General features: G+C 53.3%; 1 protein-coding gene across 1 annotated transcript; it reads left to right on the forward strand.

Annotated features, from left to right (window-relative positions):
• The first annotated feature begins 4706 nt into the window (after positions 1-4706).
• LOC34624460 lies at positions 4707-11084 on the forward strand. The gene is made up of 13 exons (XM_026338665.1): positions 4707-5262; positions 5598-5740; positions 6152-6227; positions 6333-6388; positions 6552-6769; positions 6954-7104; positions 7474-7639; positions 7901-8089; positions 8438-8637; positions 8825-9049; positions 9667-9816; positions 10379-10622; positions 10756-11084. Exons 1-13 carry the CDS (start codon positions 4707-4709, stop codon positions 11082-11084), a joined length of 2703 nt encoding a protein of 900 aa, XP_026194450.1.
• Positions 11085-14652: the final 3568 nt, after the last annotated feature.

The following is a 14652-nucleotide window of genomic DNA, read 5'->3' on the forward strand; positions in this document are numbered from 1 at the left end:
CCCAACCGCTTCTTTGAATCTACTTGTGTTAGCCACCGCCGCTGCTTTCCGCTTTAATGGTGGTCTGCCTCACGAAGACACATTCAGGGCAGAACCGCAGCAACAGGCGATTCGAAAAAGCAGCAAGCTGAAAACTCTCCTGCCGCCGCTGCTGGTGCTGCGCTGACACGCAGGTGTCGCTGACAGTTTTGCCGCACCGACTACGGCTTGCTGCGTTGCGTGTTGCTGCTCCCGCCACTGCTTCTGCACCAAAACACTTGGTGCTGCGGCAAAACCCTCTTCAAGTCCAATAGCACTGCGCCGCTGCTGCTAAGAAGCTGCTGCAGCAGCCTTGGGGCTTCTGTACGCCGCAGCGACGGGATGCAAAGAGGAGGGGGGAGAACGCCGCTGCTGCTGCCCGCTACTGCAGCAGGAACAACCGGTTCTGTACGAGGTGCCTGCTGTGGCTTTATTCATTAAGTGCGTCTTGTTTGCTGTTGCCGCGTCAACTGCAACAGCAGCCACTTGGAGGCTGCTGCTGCTGCGCGGGTAGCAGCAGCAAGGGCTGCAGCAGCAGCAGCCGTTGCAGCCTACCTACCTACCTACGCGAGGTGCTGCTCCTCCTGCTTCATGAGTCTACGAGACTTGCTTTCTTTCTGAACTGCTGCCGGTCTCTGCTGCTGAATGCTTTCGCGTCCAAGCACCTTAATAGTGTAATTAGGCCATTTGAAAAATATTAGGGAGAAAAGAACGAGGATCGCCGCCCTCCCCTGCCTGGCCCCCTGTTGGTGCTGTTGCGCGTGTGCTCATCATGCCTAGTGTCGCTGCTGCACCGCGACGATGCAAAAGTAACTACTCAGATGCTTCGCCGTAAGACCTTGCAGCAAACCGTTTTTTCATCCTACGCCTTACTCGTATTACATTTTTGATTTGCGCGATTGGCTCCAAAAAAACATCGAGTCACTTCTGTGTGTGGCTCCCGTAAGGGGTTGTGCACCAGCGTCTACTGCGGGTGAGGTGTGTCGCGAGAGAGAAACCGTCCCTATTATCGAGGTCAGTGCGGGCAAAATATGCCATCAAGCTGCACTCTACATCCATAGCTCAGTATGCTAAATTCTTGCAACATCTAAAGGGCAGCGGCACACAGGAACAGACTATCCTGCAGCCAGATAGAGATGCCGGCCTGGGGCCAGACGCGTGCTGATGAAGAAAGGCACATTTATTTTCAAGATTTATTTGACTAAAAACGTTTTTTAATAGTGTCGCATCGCTTGGCGCCTTTGGCGGGAAAGTTCGCTTCAATAAAAAATCACGTTTCCCGCTGTACACGTGAATGCTGAGGGCTTCTGAGACTTGGCACTCGAGGCTACCCTTTGAGACTTTCGGATATGCCATTCATGTCACGCACAATTAATGATTCGATTCAAGTCTAATAATTGGTTACAATGTTCATTCGTGCACTTCATTTACAACGGGGGCCCATACACATGATGCGCATACGCTCGACACAATAAAATGCAATATGTGTGTACTTGCCACGCGAAATAGTTGCATGGAATGCTTAAAGACTGCAGTCACGAGTTCCTCAGTGATGGGGCTGCCCCACTATCATAACTCCGAAGCGTATCGGCAGGTGACGCAAAGCGCTCCATATACGATTCCCGTGGGGACTGCTACTTTCAAACTGCACCAATTAAAACCGTAGCACCATCAATATCAGGCTAGATCAAAGAAAAAGGTAGCAGAAAGTTATTGCTCGTTTCTCCAAAGAGCTCGGTCTTTCAATTGCCCTCTACCCACACAGATACATACGACATGACGGTAAAGAGGCAGCTACACTACGCCTAGCTGCACGCTTCAAACACTTAAAGCATCCGCATCTAGGTATACATGAGGCCTAACCCACACGTTTTGCGCTTTTTCATGTGACGTTGATGCTACTCTAAAATTTTGTAAGAAAACCCCCAATAAACTAGACAATTATTCACTTGAATATTCAATCTTAGATACATTCTACGGCTTTTCTAAAAGTGTAGTATGGAGCAGTACAGAAAAAGTTAGCTTTATTATACTGAGATCCACAAATACTGTTGAAATTATGACGGGGTCTGAAGTGAACTGTCTCCCTATACGACCAGGCAGATCGCACTTCCGTGCTGTTCCTACCATTTCCAGTTTCAAGATAAAACAGCAATTCTCGACCACTAACGAGGGCTTGCACCAGATGGAAACTGCGCTGTCGTGGCGCCCGAGCTGCGGCTCTATCCGCTGCAGCCCCTTCACTGCGGCGAATCCCTCGTAGGGGCCTACGGCTTCCCTCTTAGGCCACTTTCGCTTGTAACGCAACTTGCTTTCATTGGACCCAGTCTTAGTGTCTGCCTTTTTTGGCTTTTTGCATGCGCCTGCGGTGTCGAATGATATGACATAACCTCACCCAATAGAAGCCCATGTGTTGCTGGCTTGTTCTCTGGGGATGCATTTGAGTTTGAGTCCCCCCTAGCTGTCTTGCCTCGTTCACCTTAGACTTTAGGGCAATGCCGGATGACACAGCTTCGACAGCTATATGTTCTAAGTTTTGTTGTGGCTTGTCCTTTCCAGCCAAAGACGAAGAAGATGCGCTCATTGACTCCTTAAATTCGTAGTACTACATCATTTGTGTCAGTTCCATCGGTCATTTGCTCAATGGCTTAGTCGCCGCCGATCTTGCGCCCCGCTGTCTAGACATGACACAATCCGCTGAAGACGCAGTTCTCGTCTGTGTTAAGACTTTTTTGAGCCAAGGCTTCATATTTCTCGACATGCCGGTCTGTTGCTTATCCATTCTACCTCAGCTTTCTCAGTCCTCTCTAGCTTTTTGTTGTGCTGATCTCGGAATACACCCATAAGTAAAAGCGTTTTTGAAGACTTGAACTGTGGCAATATCTGCGGGCAGACGACATCCTTTACATGAATAAAGCCTCCACTAAAGTGCACCTACCTCCCATAAGTGTGCCGCAAGGGACACACGTTTCTCTCTGTACGAGGTAAAAAACAAGGCTCATTTTCAACCGCCCAATGGCATCTTCGAGTGCTTGCCCATCCTTACGGTGGTTTTACTTTCTGGCCCTCGTTCCCTCATAGACATATCCGTGAACACGTTAAGGAGCGACCCTGTAGGGCTCTCTACAAGAAGCTGCAAAGATATTGCGTTCACATCGGCTTGAAGGCGGGCGTCTGCCTCCCCGACACAGTTTGCCATACTGTCAACTTTTGTGGCCTGGGGGCTTTTGCAGTTTATTGCCCGCGATAATCGAAATCAGTTAAGTGGATTATTACACGAATCGGCCGAAAACAGGCAACTGTTACAGGGAAGTTAGCCATCCCATTGTAACCACAGTTTAATGGATGCGCGGCAAACAGCTGCATCAAGCCATGCGGTGCCAACATGTGAAACGCTGGAGCTAAGTGTACCCGTGAGAAAACGCGTATCTCCAGACTCAGGGAAAGCTTGACAGAAAGTAAGTGAGTGTTTCGCAAAAGTTTGCAAACGAAGTACAAGTTTTCTGCCCTCCCATAGAGCTCAGCCATCAAGGGTAAGGGCCATTAAAAGTGCGTGTAGCTGCCCCGTCTAAACGCTCCGAGCCTCACTGCCAGACGCACTCAGAATTTAGAATGCAAACCCATACAACATTGCGCCTTCTGTCGGAACACCGTACTGTGGAATGTTGGAGCCCTTCTAGCAGACAAACGAATGAGCCAACATACACTGCTGAATGTTGTTGACTCCAGCTGGTGTAGAGAGCAGAGCGTGTTTCAGCGCGTCAGAGCCGGCTACTGCTTCAAGAGGACGAGGATGGCAGTGCGCGGGGGAGGGAGCTCTTCGGCAGCATGGGGAGGGAGAGACGGAGCAAGCCCATTTAGAGCGAAGAGGGGGAAGAGGCGGCGTTGAAGCGTTTTTCGCCGTAGCTACGTATTGTGGCTGGTGCTACAAAGAGGCCTCCCTTGGTATTTGCTCCTCTTCGGGAGGGAAGAAGTGTCACTGCGAGTGTGCTAGCGAAGGAAGACAGTAGTGCCCCCCTGCTTGCCGCGCGTTGAATTTTGGTAAACGCGGAGGTGTCTTCGCTTGGAAGTAATTCGACACCATGAGACTGTAAACTCGTCAAAGATTGCAGTCTTGAATCGCCGCTGCTGCTGCGAAGGTGTCGGTTGTTCTGCGACAGTGGCGCGTTGCCAGCTCCCAGACACAGCGGCAAGAATCGTGGAGGCGAACGCTAGTTTCAGCTAGACCCCGACCAGCGCTTCTTTCTTTTTTAAAGAGGCTTTGTAGTTTAAATGGCGATATGCCGCTTCTGGTCTATTAGTCGTTCCCCGCTGTGTGCTCCTCCTATCCAGCGCACCAGGCCAGGAGGGGCCCTCGGAGAAGGCGAAAGTGCCGAGCACCCCCCTGCTAGATCGCCGGCGCGGCAAAGGGGTCTTGTGGAATTTTTTGGACGGCTGCGTTTTTTGGCACTTTCTTCTTAATGGGAGGAGCAACATGCGTTTAGCTTGACCGAGCGAAGGTGTCTGGATTGGTGGATTTTTTTGTTTCGCCTCGCTGCGCTCCCGGGAGGCGGACGCGCTGTGCAAAACAAGGGAAACCTGCAGAACAAGCCGAATTCTTATGGCCCTTAGGACTCTCAGCGCGTCTGCTGCCTTCTTAGTGACAAAGCAGATCCAGCGGTGGGCTCGAGGGACGGCAAAAGCGAAAGATGGAGGAGGAGGAGGGTGAGTCGCGTTTGCACCGCGAACCGGGGGAACCCTTTAGTGGAGACGGGAACCTCGGTTTCAAGCGAGTTTCACCCTGCAAAACACCCAGCGTCGGCCACAGGAGCCTCGAAACTTTCTGTCTGCCTGCACCCCCGTGTGTTTGTGCGAACCGGCACGGCTCACCCCCCCCCCTCCCCCCGCCTGTGCCCTCCCTGCCTCCTGGCCTGCCCGCCAAAGGATCCTCTCCCTTACGCGCACGCGCGAGCGACGTATTCAAGTGCTGCCTTGCACGTTTTCTCATGACCAAACTGCCTGTCTATGTGCCTGTAGGGCGCCGTCCCCGCAACTTGGTCTTATCCGTGTGCGACTTTAAGCTCCATCAGCAGGCAGGGCCTGCGGGAGGCTCTTTCCGAGCAGGCGCTGCTCCCCCAGAGGCGTCTAGCGGACCCCCAGGAAGAGTGGGATGCAAGCTGATTGTCGGCAGGGGCACACAGCTGCTTCTCCACGGGGGCGCCGATGAAACCGGATGTTACGGCGACCTGCACGCGATAGAACTTGGTGAGGTTCCAACCCTTGGAGCTGGCAGCGTATAGCGATGCAGGCTTTCTAGTATTTGTATGCATGGATTTCGGGTGTATTTGTTCATGAATTTCAGGTGTATGCATGTGTGTGCATGAGTTTCGGGTCTATTTGTTCATGGATTTCAGGTGTATGCATGTGTGTGCATGGGTTTCGGGTGTATTTGCTCATGGATTTCAGGTGTATGCATGTGTGTGCATGGGTTTCGGGTCTATTTGCTCATGGAATTCAGGTGTATGCATGTGTGCGCATGGACTTCGGATGTGTGTACGTGTGTATGTGTGTGTATATGTGTATGTGCGCATGTGCTGTAGAGAAGGCAGCGTGCACCGAATTGCTGGTTGGTGGGTTTTCTAAGCCAACGGGCCGCTATGGCCACTCTCTGTGTGCTCACGGAGAGGTTGCAATTCTATTTGGCGGCCTGGCAGAGGCAGAAAGTGCCACGCAGCAGCTGAAAGTGCGTTTTGTGCCGCTGACTTAACGAGCGCTTCTGCAGTTGCAGCTGCTCGGGATGGTGTGTCCCTCTAGGGATGGACACACCTAGGCCCAGCATAACTCCCGAATCGCAATTGCGTAAAGCAGAAGTAGCTTAGCAGTAGATTGGTGACATCGTGTTGTTGCTGACATTGTGTTCAGGCGACGCCCCCGCCGTTTCTGACTGACCGTGCCCGTTGGAATCATCAAGCCCAGCCGACTGCAGATCTCTTTACTCTTCAAGTCAGATTTTCGGCTGCTGCGGCTCCCAGTGCTGCTGCTCCAGGGGTCGCTACGCTGCGCTACCTACGCCGTCTGCTCTTGTGCGGATCCCGCTTGTTAGCATCGTCCTCATCAGTGAATGCGTCGTGTCTTTCGGATGCTGCTGCTGCAGTTAGATGAATTAGAGTGGATGCAGCCCGAGACAGAAGGTCAAGCGCCGCAGCCTCGCGCCTTTCATGCTGCAGCAAGTGAGGAACACTGCACAGCCTAGCCCTTGCAGCGGCTGTACAGGTAGCAGGAGCGTCAAGAAAACACGGCGTTACGCCACGTGGGTGCCTGTGCTGTACCTACAGTATGCGAGGACGCACTGCTGATTTTTGGGGGCGTCCTGGATTCTGCCTTCTCCGAGGTGTGCCGCTGTTGCAAGTTGCTCCTGCTGTGGATGCTGCGACTGCAAGGGGACGACCCCATACGCCCCAGTGGTGGTGAGACACCGAGCGGTGCTGCTGCTAGCGTTGCTGCTGCTAATGCTGCTGCTGCTAATAACGATGCTGCTGCTGCGAATGCTGCAGGCACGAAACGACTTGCACTTGCTAGACTTGAATGCATGGAGGTGGGCAGAGGCTTGTGGGGAGGAGAGGCAGCGCACGGAAGAAGCGAGCACTGAGGAACTCTCGGCAAACGGGGTGTCTGAGGACCTCCGGTTCATCTTGAGAGGCGCTTCTCCAGCTCCCCGATATGGCCATGCCATGGCTCGCGTTCCCAAAAAGAATCGATGCATCATGTTTGGGTATGTGTGCATGTACACCCGAGGTCCAGCGAGGCCACACGACGTAGTGAAGGGGCCCATGTTTTCATGTGTATTTGAATTCCTGAGCGTTTCTGGGTGCGCGGGATCGGGGTGTGAAGCAAGAAAAAGTGGACTGATCTAGAAGGAGGTTTTTGCAGTGTAGCCTCTCCTTCCTTCAATGCAGGGGGGAAGAGGACGGGGGCACCTTGTGGTGTCTCGACCTGAACTTTGCATATCACGGACCCCGTAGCAGCAACTCCAGCAACAAGAACTTGCTGCCAGGCGGAAACGTGAATCTGCTGCAGAAGGTGGAGGCCTCTTGGAGCCGTATAGAAGTGAGCGCACTCGTTCTGCCCACCCACGAAATCGGCTGCGCATCTTCGTGTACGGGGGCTGAGCCGAACGTAGAGGCGGCAGGACAGAGCTGTTTTTCTCATGAAACGCATACCCCATCTGCACGCAGGAGCTGTTGACTGACAGCTCCGTTGCTGCAGCCCCAGCTGGGCTTCAGTACTCCCGACTTCGGTCGCCACTTTTTAGCTTTTCGAACATTTTAGAGTCGGACGCACACCCACTCACCCACACCCACACACAATGCCATGTTGGCTGCTGGAGCTATCCGCCGCTGCCGCTGCACCGCCCCCCGCATGCCGCGCTCTCTGCGCTGTACGTACACTGCTGAAGCTGCGTGCTGCTTGCTGTAGACCTACCGAACGGGCCCTCAGAGCCGCCGATTTCATTCCTTGGCGCTGATTGGGGCGGAACGGCTCGTGATTTTTGGGGGTGTGGCCGTCTCGAAGCCTCAAGATCCTACAGGATTCTACGTGTTGGATCTGAATGCTTGCCGATGGCGGCGCCCTATGTATGAGGGTGCGTGTGTCTTGGGTCGTTCTGCTGGCTCCCTTTTTCGGGTGTCTGGACAGACAGCCTGCAGCGCGACGTCGAGTGCAGCTTTCAGAGAGGCGTGCAGAGGCCGTCGTTGCACGGGCTTTTTGCTTTCCCGAAATTTGTCGCCTCTGTGGTTGTCGTCGTGCCTCTGCTTTAGGGGGCTTGGGGATGCATGCGAAACACCTGCTGCAGGGGCGCACCATGCCTCGGGTATTCTCGTGCATGCACGTGTTGTGTGGGCAGGATCTGCGTGCTTGAGTGGCGCTGGAGAGGCGGTGCTGCACGATAAACTCATCCTTTTCGGAGGGGCGTCCGTTACGCACAGCATCAGACACCTCTCAGGTTCCCCTGCGCCGGCAGAGGCCAAGGATGCAAGCAACCTTCCAGGTGCATATAGAGATATATGTAGATATGCAGATCTTTGTACCGCACGTATATCTATAGATCTATACGAGTGTGTGCATATCTATGTATTTTCACACGTGTCGCTGCTTCAAAGACGTCAAGATGTGCATGCACTGCGGTTATCATACACCAGCAGCACACTTGAACTTGGCAGCAGCCCTGGGATAGTTGTGGGGGCTGTGGCGTGCTCTGCGTACTCCTGCGCGGCAGTTGGAGCAGTGTGTCTCTATTTGAGGACTAAAGGGCTTTCTGCGGCTCGGGAGTTCGGTGTTTTTGCTTGCCGCTCGACGTGGCGCTTCGCGAGCCCTCAATCTCGTTGTTTGAGGTGCTTCTCTTGAGGAGTGTGGGGGTGGAATGGGAGGGCTATGTGTGCAGGGGGTTCCGATCCCCCGGGAGATGCCAGCATCAGCAGCAACACGGGTGTGCGCAGCAGCAGCAGCATCACCGGACGGCTGCTGTTTCTCTCCGTCTTGGAAATCAAAGATGGCATGTCGGCAGAAGAATACAGATTCAAGCTTGTTACGGTGGGAGACTCTGGCGTCGGCAAGTCGTGCCTTCTCTTGCGCTTTGTTCAGGTTAGCAGCTTGTCTTAGTGAAGCCGCGTAGAGGGAGGTTTCTCGTGATATGCCACAAAAGCGTTTTGTTGTGCAGGGAAAAGGGAGGGAGGGAAGGCAGGTAGCTGCGTGGGTGCGTAGGGTGATGGGGAGCAGGTAGGGAGAATGTCGTGGGGCTTAAATGTTGCATGCGCCGAGTGTCTCTCAGGACGAGTTCACTGACTCGCATGTGTGCACCATCGGTGTAGACTTCCGATCGGTCTCTACTATGGCCAGAGGCAGACTTTGCACTTTGCAGCTGTGGGATACAGCAGGGCAAGAGCGATTTAGCGGCGTTACTGGCAACTATTATAGAAGCGCCGATGGCTTTGTGCTGGTTTACGACGCCACGCGAAGAGAATCCTTCGAGCACCTCAACAAATGGGTCGCGCAGGTACGACGCTTGAAGCGGGCATCCCTACATGCATGCCATTTACGATCCATTCATACAAACGCAGGTATGCATCCATATTGGCATATATGCATGTGTGTGGCTGCATTCAGAAGAGACGTATATGCATGTGTGTGGCTGCATTCACACGAGACGTATATGCATGTATGTGTGGCTGCATTCAGAAGAGACGTATATGCATGTATGTGTGGCTGCATTCAGAAGAGACGTATATGCATGTGTGTGGCTGCATTCACAAGAGACGTATATGCATGTGTGTGGCTGCATTCACAAGAGACGTATATGCATGTGTGTGGCTGCACTCACAAGAGACGTATATGCATGTGTGTGGCTGCATTCACACGAGAGATATACGCACCTGATGCAGACAGGCATACGCAGCTTGCACAGGCTCCCTGCATCATCATGCATGCACTGTCTTGACATCGGGGGCCTTGTTCTCGGGGAACTGGTCTCTTGTCTAGCGACACAATCTGCGTCGTTTTCTTGCTTCGCGCTTGTGAATCCGCGATTTTTCACCGCGTCTTATCCCCTTCAGCTCTTCTGTTTCGTTTGCATCTTGCTCACCAATAATATCCCTGCGTTCACCGCTTCCACAGATCAAGGAACACCACGCATTGGGACCTTCCACAGTGCTGCTGCTGGTTGGCAACAAGGCCGATCTGGAGGAAGAAATTGCAGTGTCTGAGGAGGAGGGCAGGCGTTTCGCAGAGTCTCTTGGAGCTTTCTTCACACTTGCCTCTGCAAAAGTCAGCCTCCCTTCCCCCGTCCAAACACGTACCTACACGAATACATCTATATATATGTATATATCTGCATGCACACCTGCAGATATACGCACACAGCTGCTCAGAAAAACACACAGCCACAGCATGCGTTCATGATGACGGGCAAGGCTAGGAGGGACTCCCTCAACTACAGACGGCAATGTATACATGAACGGCGGATCGCTGAGATCCTGCAATGAAGGAGTCAGAAGTGAATAGGCGGATCGCTGAGATCCTGCAATGAAGCAGTCAGAAGTGAACAGGCGGATCGCTGAGATCCTGCAATGAAGCAGTCAGAAGTGAATAGAAAGCAGGCACAAAAAGGAAAGCCTTAGGCGGCCATGTAGGGTCGGCGGCTTATCTAAGCCTCTCTGTGCCTCTGAACAGGCATGCATGCATGCTGCATATCCGTAGATGCGCCGTCAGGTGCGAAATTTGAAGGATAGACACTCCAGCTAAAAAGGGGGAGGGGGAAATGCCTCCTTGTGAGGCGGGGGATCGGTATTTGCGCGAGCGTCTCCGATTTTGTGTGCGAGGTCTGCAGACATCGGCGAATGTAGATTCTGCCTTCTTGCTGATGGCATCAAAACTCGCAGAAAAGCGCCGCAACGCCGTTCATGCCGCCGCTGCTCCACCAGGCAGCACTGCAGATGCGGGAACGGCCACGGGTGAATCGGGAGGTAGAGACAGTGCTGTCTCCCTTGTAGAGTCTCCCTCCTTCGCTGCACGCACTCACAACCTCTGCAGTGGCTGCGGAGGCTTGCGAGCGCCTCTTTCTTCCCAGCCGCGTGGCCCCTTAGAACTCAGGTGAGCCACCGTTAGCGCGAAGGGCACTCACTAGAAGGAAGTGCGAGCTTCCATTGTGTACACTCTTCGAAATCGCTGGCTTGTTCTTGACGCGCTGCCTCACGGATTCCGCAGGGACGGGGGCAGCCAGCAGGCGAACCCCCGCTGACGCGCAAGAACGAAGTGCTTCTGGCTGCCGACAGCCTGGAAACACTCTCGCAGCGCTGCTGCCTGCAGAAAGACTGACAAGGCTAGGAGTGCAAATGCTCCCAAGGCGGTGCTCTGACCTTCCCCCACCCCCTACCCACCCATTCCCTCTGGACGCCGCCTCTAATGCTCGCTCCAATGCCTCCGTCGGAGGAGCGAAACTGCAGACTCAGTACGAACTTATCAGTGCGTTATTGAGGGCTGTGACCAACAACACTTGCTACCCTAGAGAACCTCTCCATCTAAAATCTCCGTAGAGTGACACGTGACGACTCCAGACTCAATGCAAACTGGGTAGAGCGATTACTCGCTCATTTTTGAAACAGCGAGCTCCTTCCTTGCCTCTCTTCTCCATCTAAGGTCTCCGTAGGGAGCCACGTAACGCTACACGCAATCTGAACGTGATGGAAGCTGTGGAGCGCTTTTCAAAAGAGCTTCCTCCTTCCCCTCTCCGCCCCTCCTTCCCAGGTCGCTTCAGAAAGTCGCTCCATCCCCTACTATTCAGGATACACGCAATACGTTCCTGCGTGTTCCTCACGACCGCTAAATTTTCCCCTGGCCGCTCCCTCCACTTGACATTCGCTACTGAGACGCTCAATGCCAGGCTCAACACACGCTTAAGAACGAGGCACTGCGTCTCGCAGGATGCAACAAGCCCCTCCCCCATCCAGTCCCGCCCCTCAAGGATCTCCGTAGGAGGGCACATTACTTTATACTCGATGCAAACTTGAGAGAAATTCACTGGGAATAGTTTCCAAGGCAGGTAGCGTCATCCGCTGCGCAACCCTCCATCCACTGCAAGGCTACCCACCCAGAGTACGGGAACGCGCATGTCCAAACTTCTGCAAATTGACTAAAAGTCATGCAGTTTTTTCCAAACGGCATAACTCCTCCCCGTGTCTGTACTCTGCAATTGAGGATGCCTCGGTAGGTTGCGCAGTAACAGGAGTTCAAGTTTTGCTGAGCTCCCTCAACACCGTGCATTACACTCTTGCCCAACGACAGTGTCTTTTGGAGTTCCCATGAGCAAATCACGTTAACACGCCTTTATCAATGACCTTCGATGCGAAATTTAACGTTTTTCGCGTTTGTGGAAGGATTTTCTGGAAAACGCTCTCTCCTATCAGGATAGAAGTGCAATGACACTGCAGGGTTTGTCGAGAGCAGGCGGTACGCCTCAGGGGGGGGAAGAGGGGGTTACCGGTCGTCTTGTGTGTGGTATGAGCCGCTTATTGGCCTCAGACAAGAAATATTACGGCCTGACAAGGGATCACAAATAGTTTCCAGGAGTGCTGCTGCAGCTGCTGTAGGTGTATATGTATGCTACAGTATTTTGCAAAGCATGTAGGGCTGCATGCATGCAGCATGCCTTCAGGTCTGCATGCGTATTGCCGGAATTTGCGTTCAAAAGCTTCGCGCGTGGCAAGGATGTGTACATTTGCATGCCTTAAGCGGAGAGTTGTGCGTGCACTCAGCAGTTTCCAAAATACTTCTGCCCCTGCCTGGGAGCAGTCCTCTCTTTTCTGCTTCCTCCGCGTGTGTGGCATGCGCGTTGCTGGCTAGAGCACCAGTGCACTGCGTCCGGAGATCGCAGAGTCGGCTCAGTTTGACGAATTTTCCCGTTCAAATCCAGTGGAGCAGGGAGCTGCTGCGTGTTTAGATTGTTTTGAGGCAGGCGCATGTGCGCTTGCGGGGAGGGTTCTCTGGCAAACGAACGCGCAAGAAGATCAAACCGCCGCGGCGGGAGCATCAGCGGCACACGGCAGATCCTGCTGCAGTGTATCGTCTTTTTGTCCGAATGACAGACGCGTCTCTGCAGGAGGGGAGGGGTGACACTTCTGATGTGCCCCCCCCATCGTTTTTGACCTCTCTGGAAGCCTTGAGTGACGACAAGACTCCTGAGCAGCAGTGCCAGCTGCTGCAGCAAGTTGTGCTTGCGCTGCAAGAGCGAAGCAGCAGCAGGAGGGGAGGGGTAGGCCCTCCTGCTGCCCCTTCGCTTTCTCAGGAGGAGTTCAAGGCGCTCTGTGCCTCCCTGCTGCTGTCTCCTGATGCATGCAGCAACAGAAAACGACGTAGCAGCAGCTGGCGCTGCTGCTTCTCGCAGTTGCGAGCCGTTGCTGCCAAAGTGCTAGCCGAAGAACAGGCGCTTTCCCCAAGCCCACAGGAAGCAACAGAATCACGGCAACTCAGCTCCCAGCCGCCTCTATTGCAGCAGTTTTGTGCAGTGCTGCAGGAGGTGCATCGCGACAATGGGAAGAACACCACAACAGCGGCAGTTGCCAGCAGCTTCCTGTCTGTGCTGCTGCTGCTGCCTCCTGCAGCCCTCGCAGCCGCAACAGCTGTAGAGTGCTGCAGCAAAAGCATAAAAATCGTAATCGCGAACGTCGAACAGCTTTCCTCAGACGCGCTTGCTAGAGCCCTCCACAGACACTCCGACCACCACCAACAGCAGCACCAACAGCAGCAGCAGCAGCAGCAGCAGCAGCAGCAGCAGCGGCATGAAGTTCAACAGATTCGAGCAGAACAGGTTCTGCAGCGTCATGTGCGTAAGGCATCATGGATACGCGTGCTGCAGCAGCTCTTGCGTGTATCTTCGAGCGCAAGGCTTTACGCGATGCAAGTTGTGGAAAACAGCATGCTGAGCACCAGTCCCTCCGCAGGCAGCAGCATTTGCTGCTGGCTGCTGTGTTGCTGGAGCTGTAACGTTCTACTGGGGCGCTTCAAGAAGACAAACGGGGGGGGCGGAAGGGAGGAGAAGGCTTGGGGAGGAGGCTTGTCTGCGGCTAGCTCGGCAGCTGCACTTGCAGCAGCAAAAAAGGAAGCTCTCGAGATTCGAGACAAACTCATCCGTAGCTTCTTGCAGGTAAAGACACAACCCTCGTCGAGGAAGTGCAGCTCGCTCGACACTCACATCTTCCCACGTCTCTCTCTCTCTCTCTGTCTGTCTCGCTGACGCCTCTTCTGTTCAAAAAGACCATCCAGTAGTGCCGCAGATCAGTGTCAGTTTCTCGCCTGCCGCTTTCTTGCATCTTTCGACATCTGTCTGTGGAATTCTTTCTCCGCTGCAGCTGCTCAACGGTCGCCGAATACACTCTGTCTCCTCGATTGTCTCTTTTTCCGCTCTGGGGAAGCTAATACAACAAGAAGACTGGGAAAATACCATTGCGCCTGTCGCTGCAAAGGGGTTTGCGCGATCTCTCGATGCAGCTGGTCCTCCCTTGCTGCTCCTGTTGAGGCATGCAACAGCAGACACGTCGAGGTACGCCTTCTCTACTGCCTTTTCTCTCTCCTGCATTCGCTCTCTGCAGCTTTTTGCTCGCGCATGCATGCAACGCAGCTCCTTACAACACAACGTTCGCAGGGCGTTACATGCATACATCTTGTCTCCATTGAGAAATCTAGAGAGATTGAAAAGCTCACATGTACATCTCAATACATATATACTGTATATGCATATGTTCGTGTCTGCATATATATATATATGTATGCATGTGTATATGTATGTGCATATGTATGTGCATATGTATGTGTATATGTATGTGCATATGTATGTGTATATGTATGTGTACATATACATAAAGAAAACATGAGTGTATTTACCCATCCCGCCTATCTATATATATATATATATATAATTGCATGCATATTTATGTACGCACACAAATACGCGTCTGTCTGCCTGTTTCTCGAACTTCCATCAGGTGCTTTTTGGGCTTGCTGGAGGAGTTGCTGCCTACTCTCAAGACAGCGTCTACACTTTCTGCTTCTGCTCGTGGACGTGTGTCGCTTGCCGTCGATATTTTGAAGTGGCTAGCTGCAAGCTGC

This window comes from Cyclospora cayetanensis, unplaced genomic scaffold (assembly GCF_002999335.1).
Source record: "Cyclospora cayetanensis isolate NF1_C8 unplaced genomic scaffold, CcayRef3 CcayRef3_contig_290, whole genome shotgun sequence".
In the NCBI taxonomy this organism is placed as follows: domain Eukaryota; phylum Apicomplexa; class Conoidasida; order Eucoccidiorida; family Eimeriidae; genus Cyclospora; species Cyclospora cayetanensis.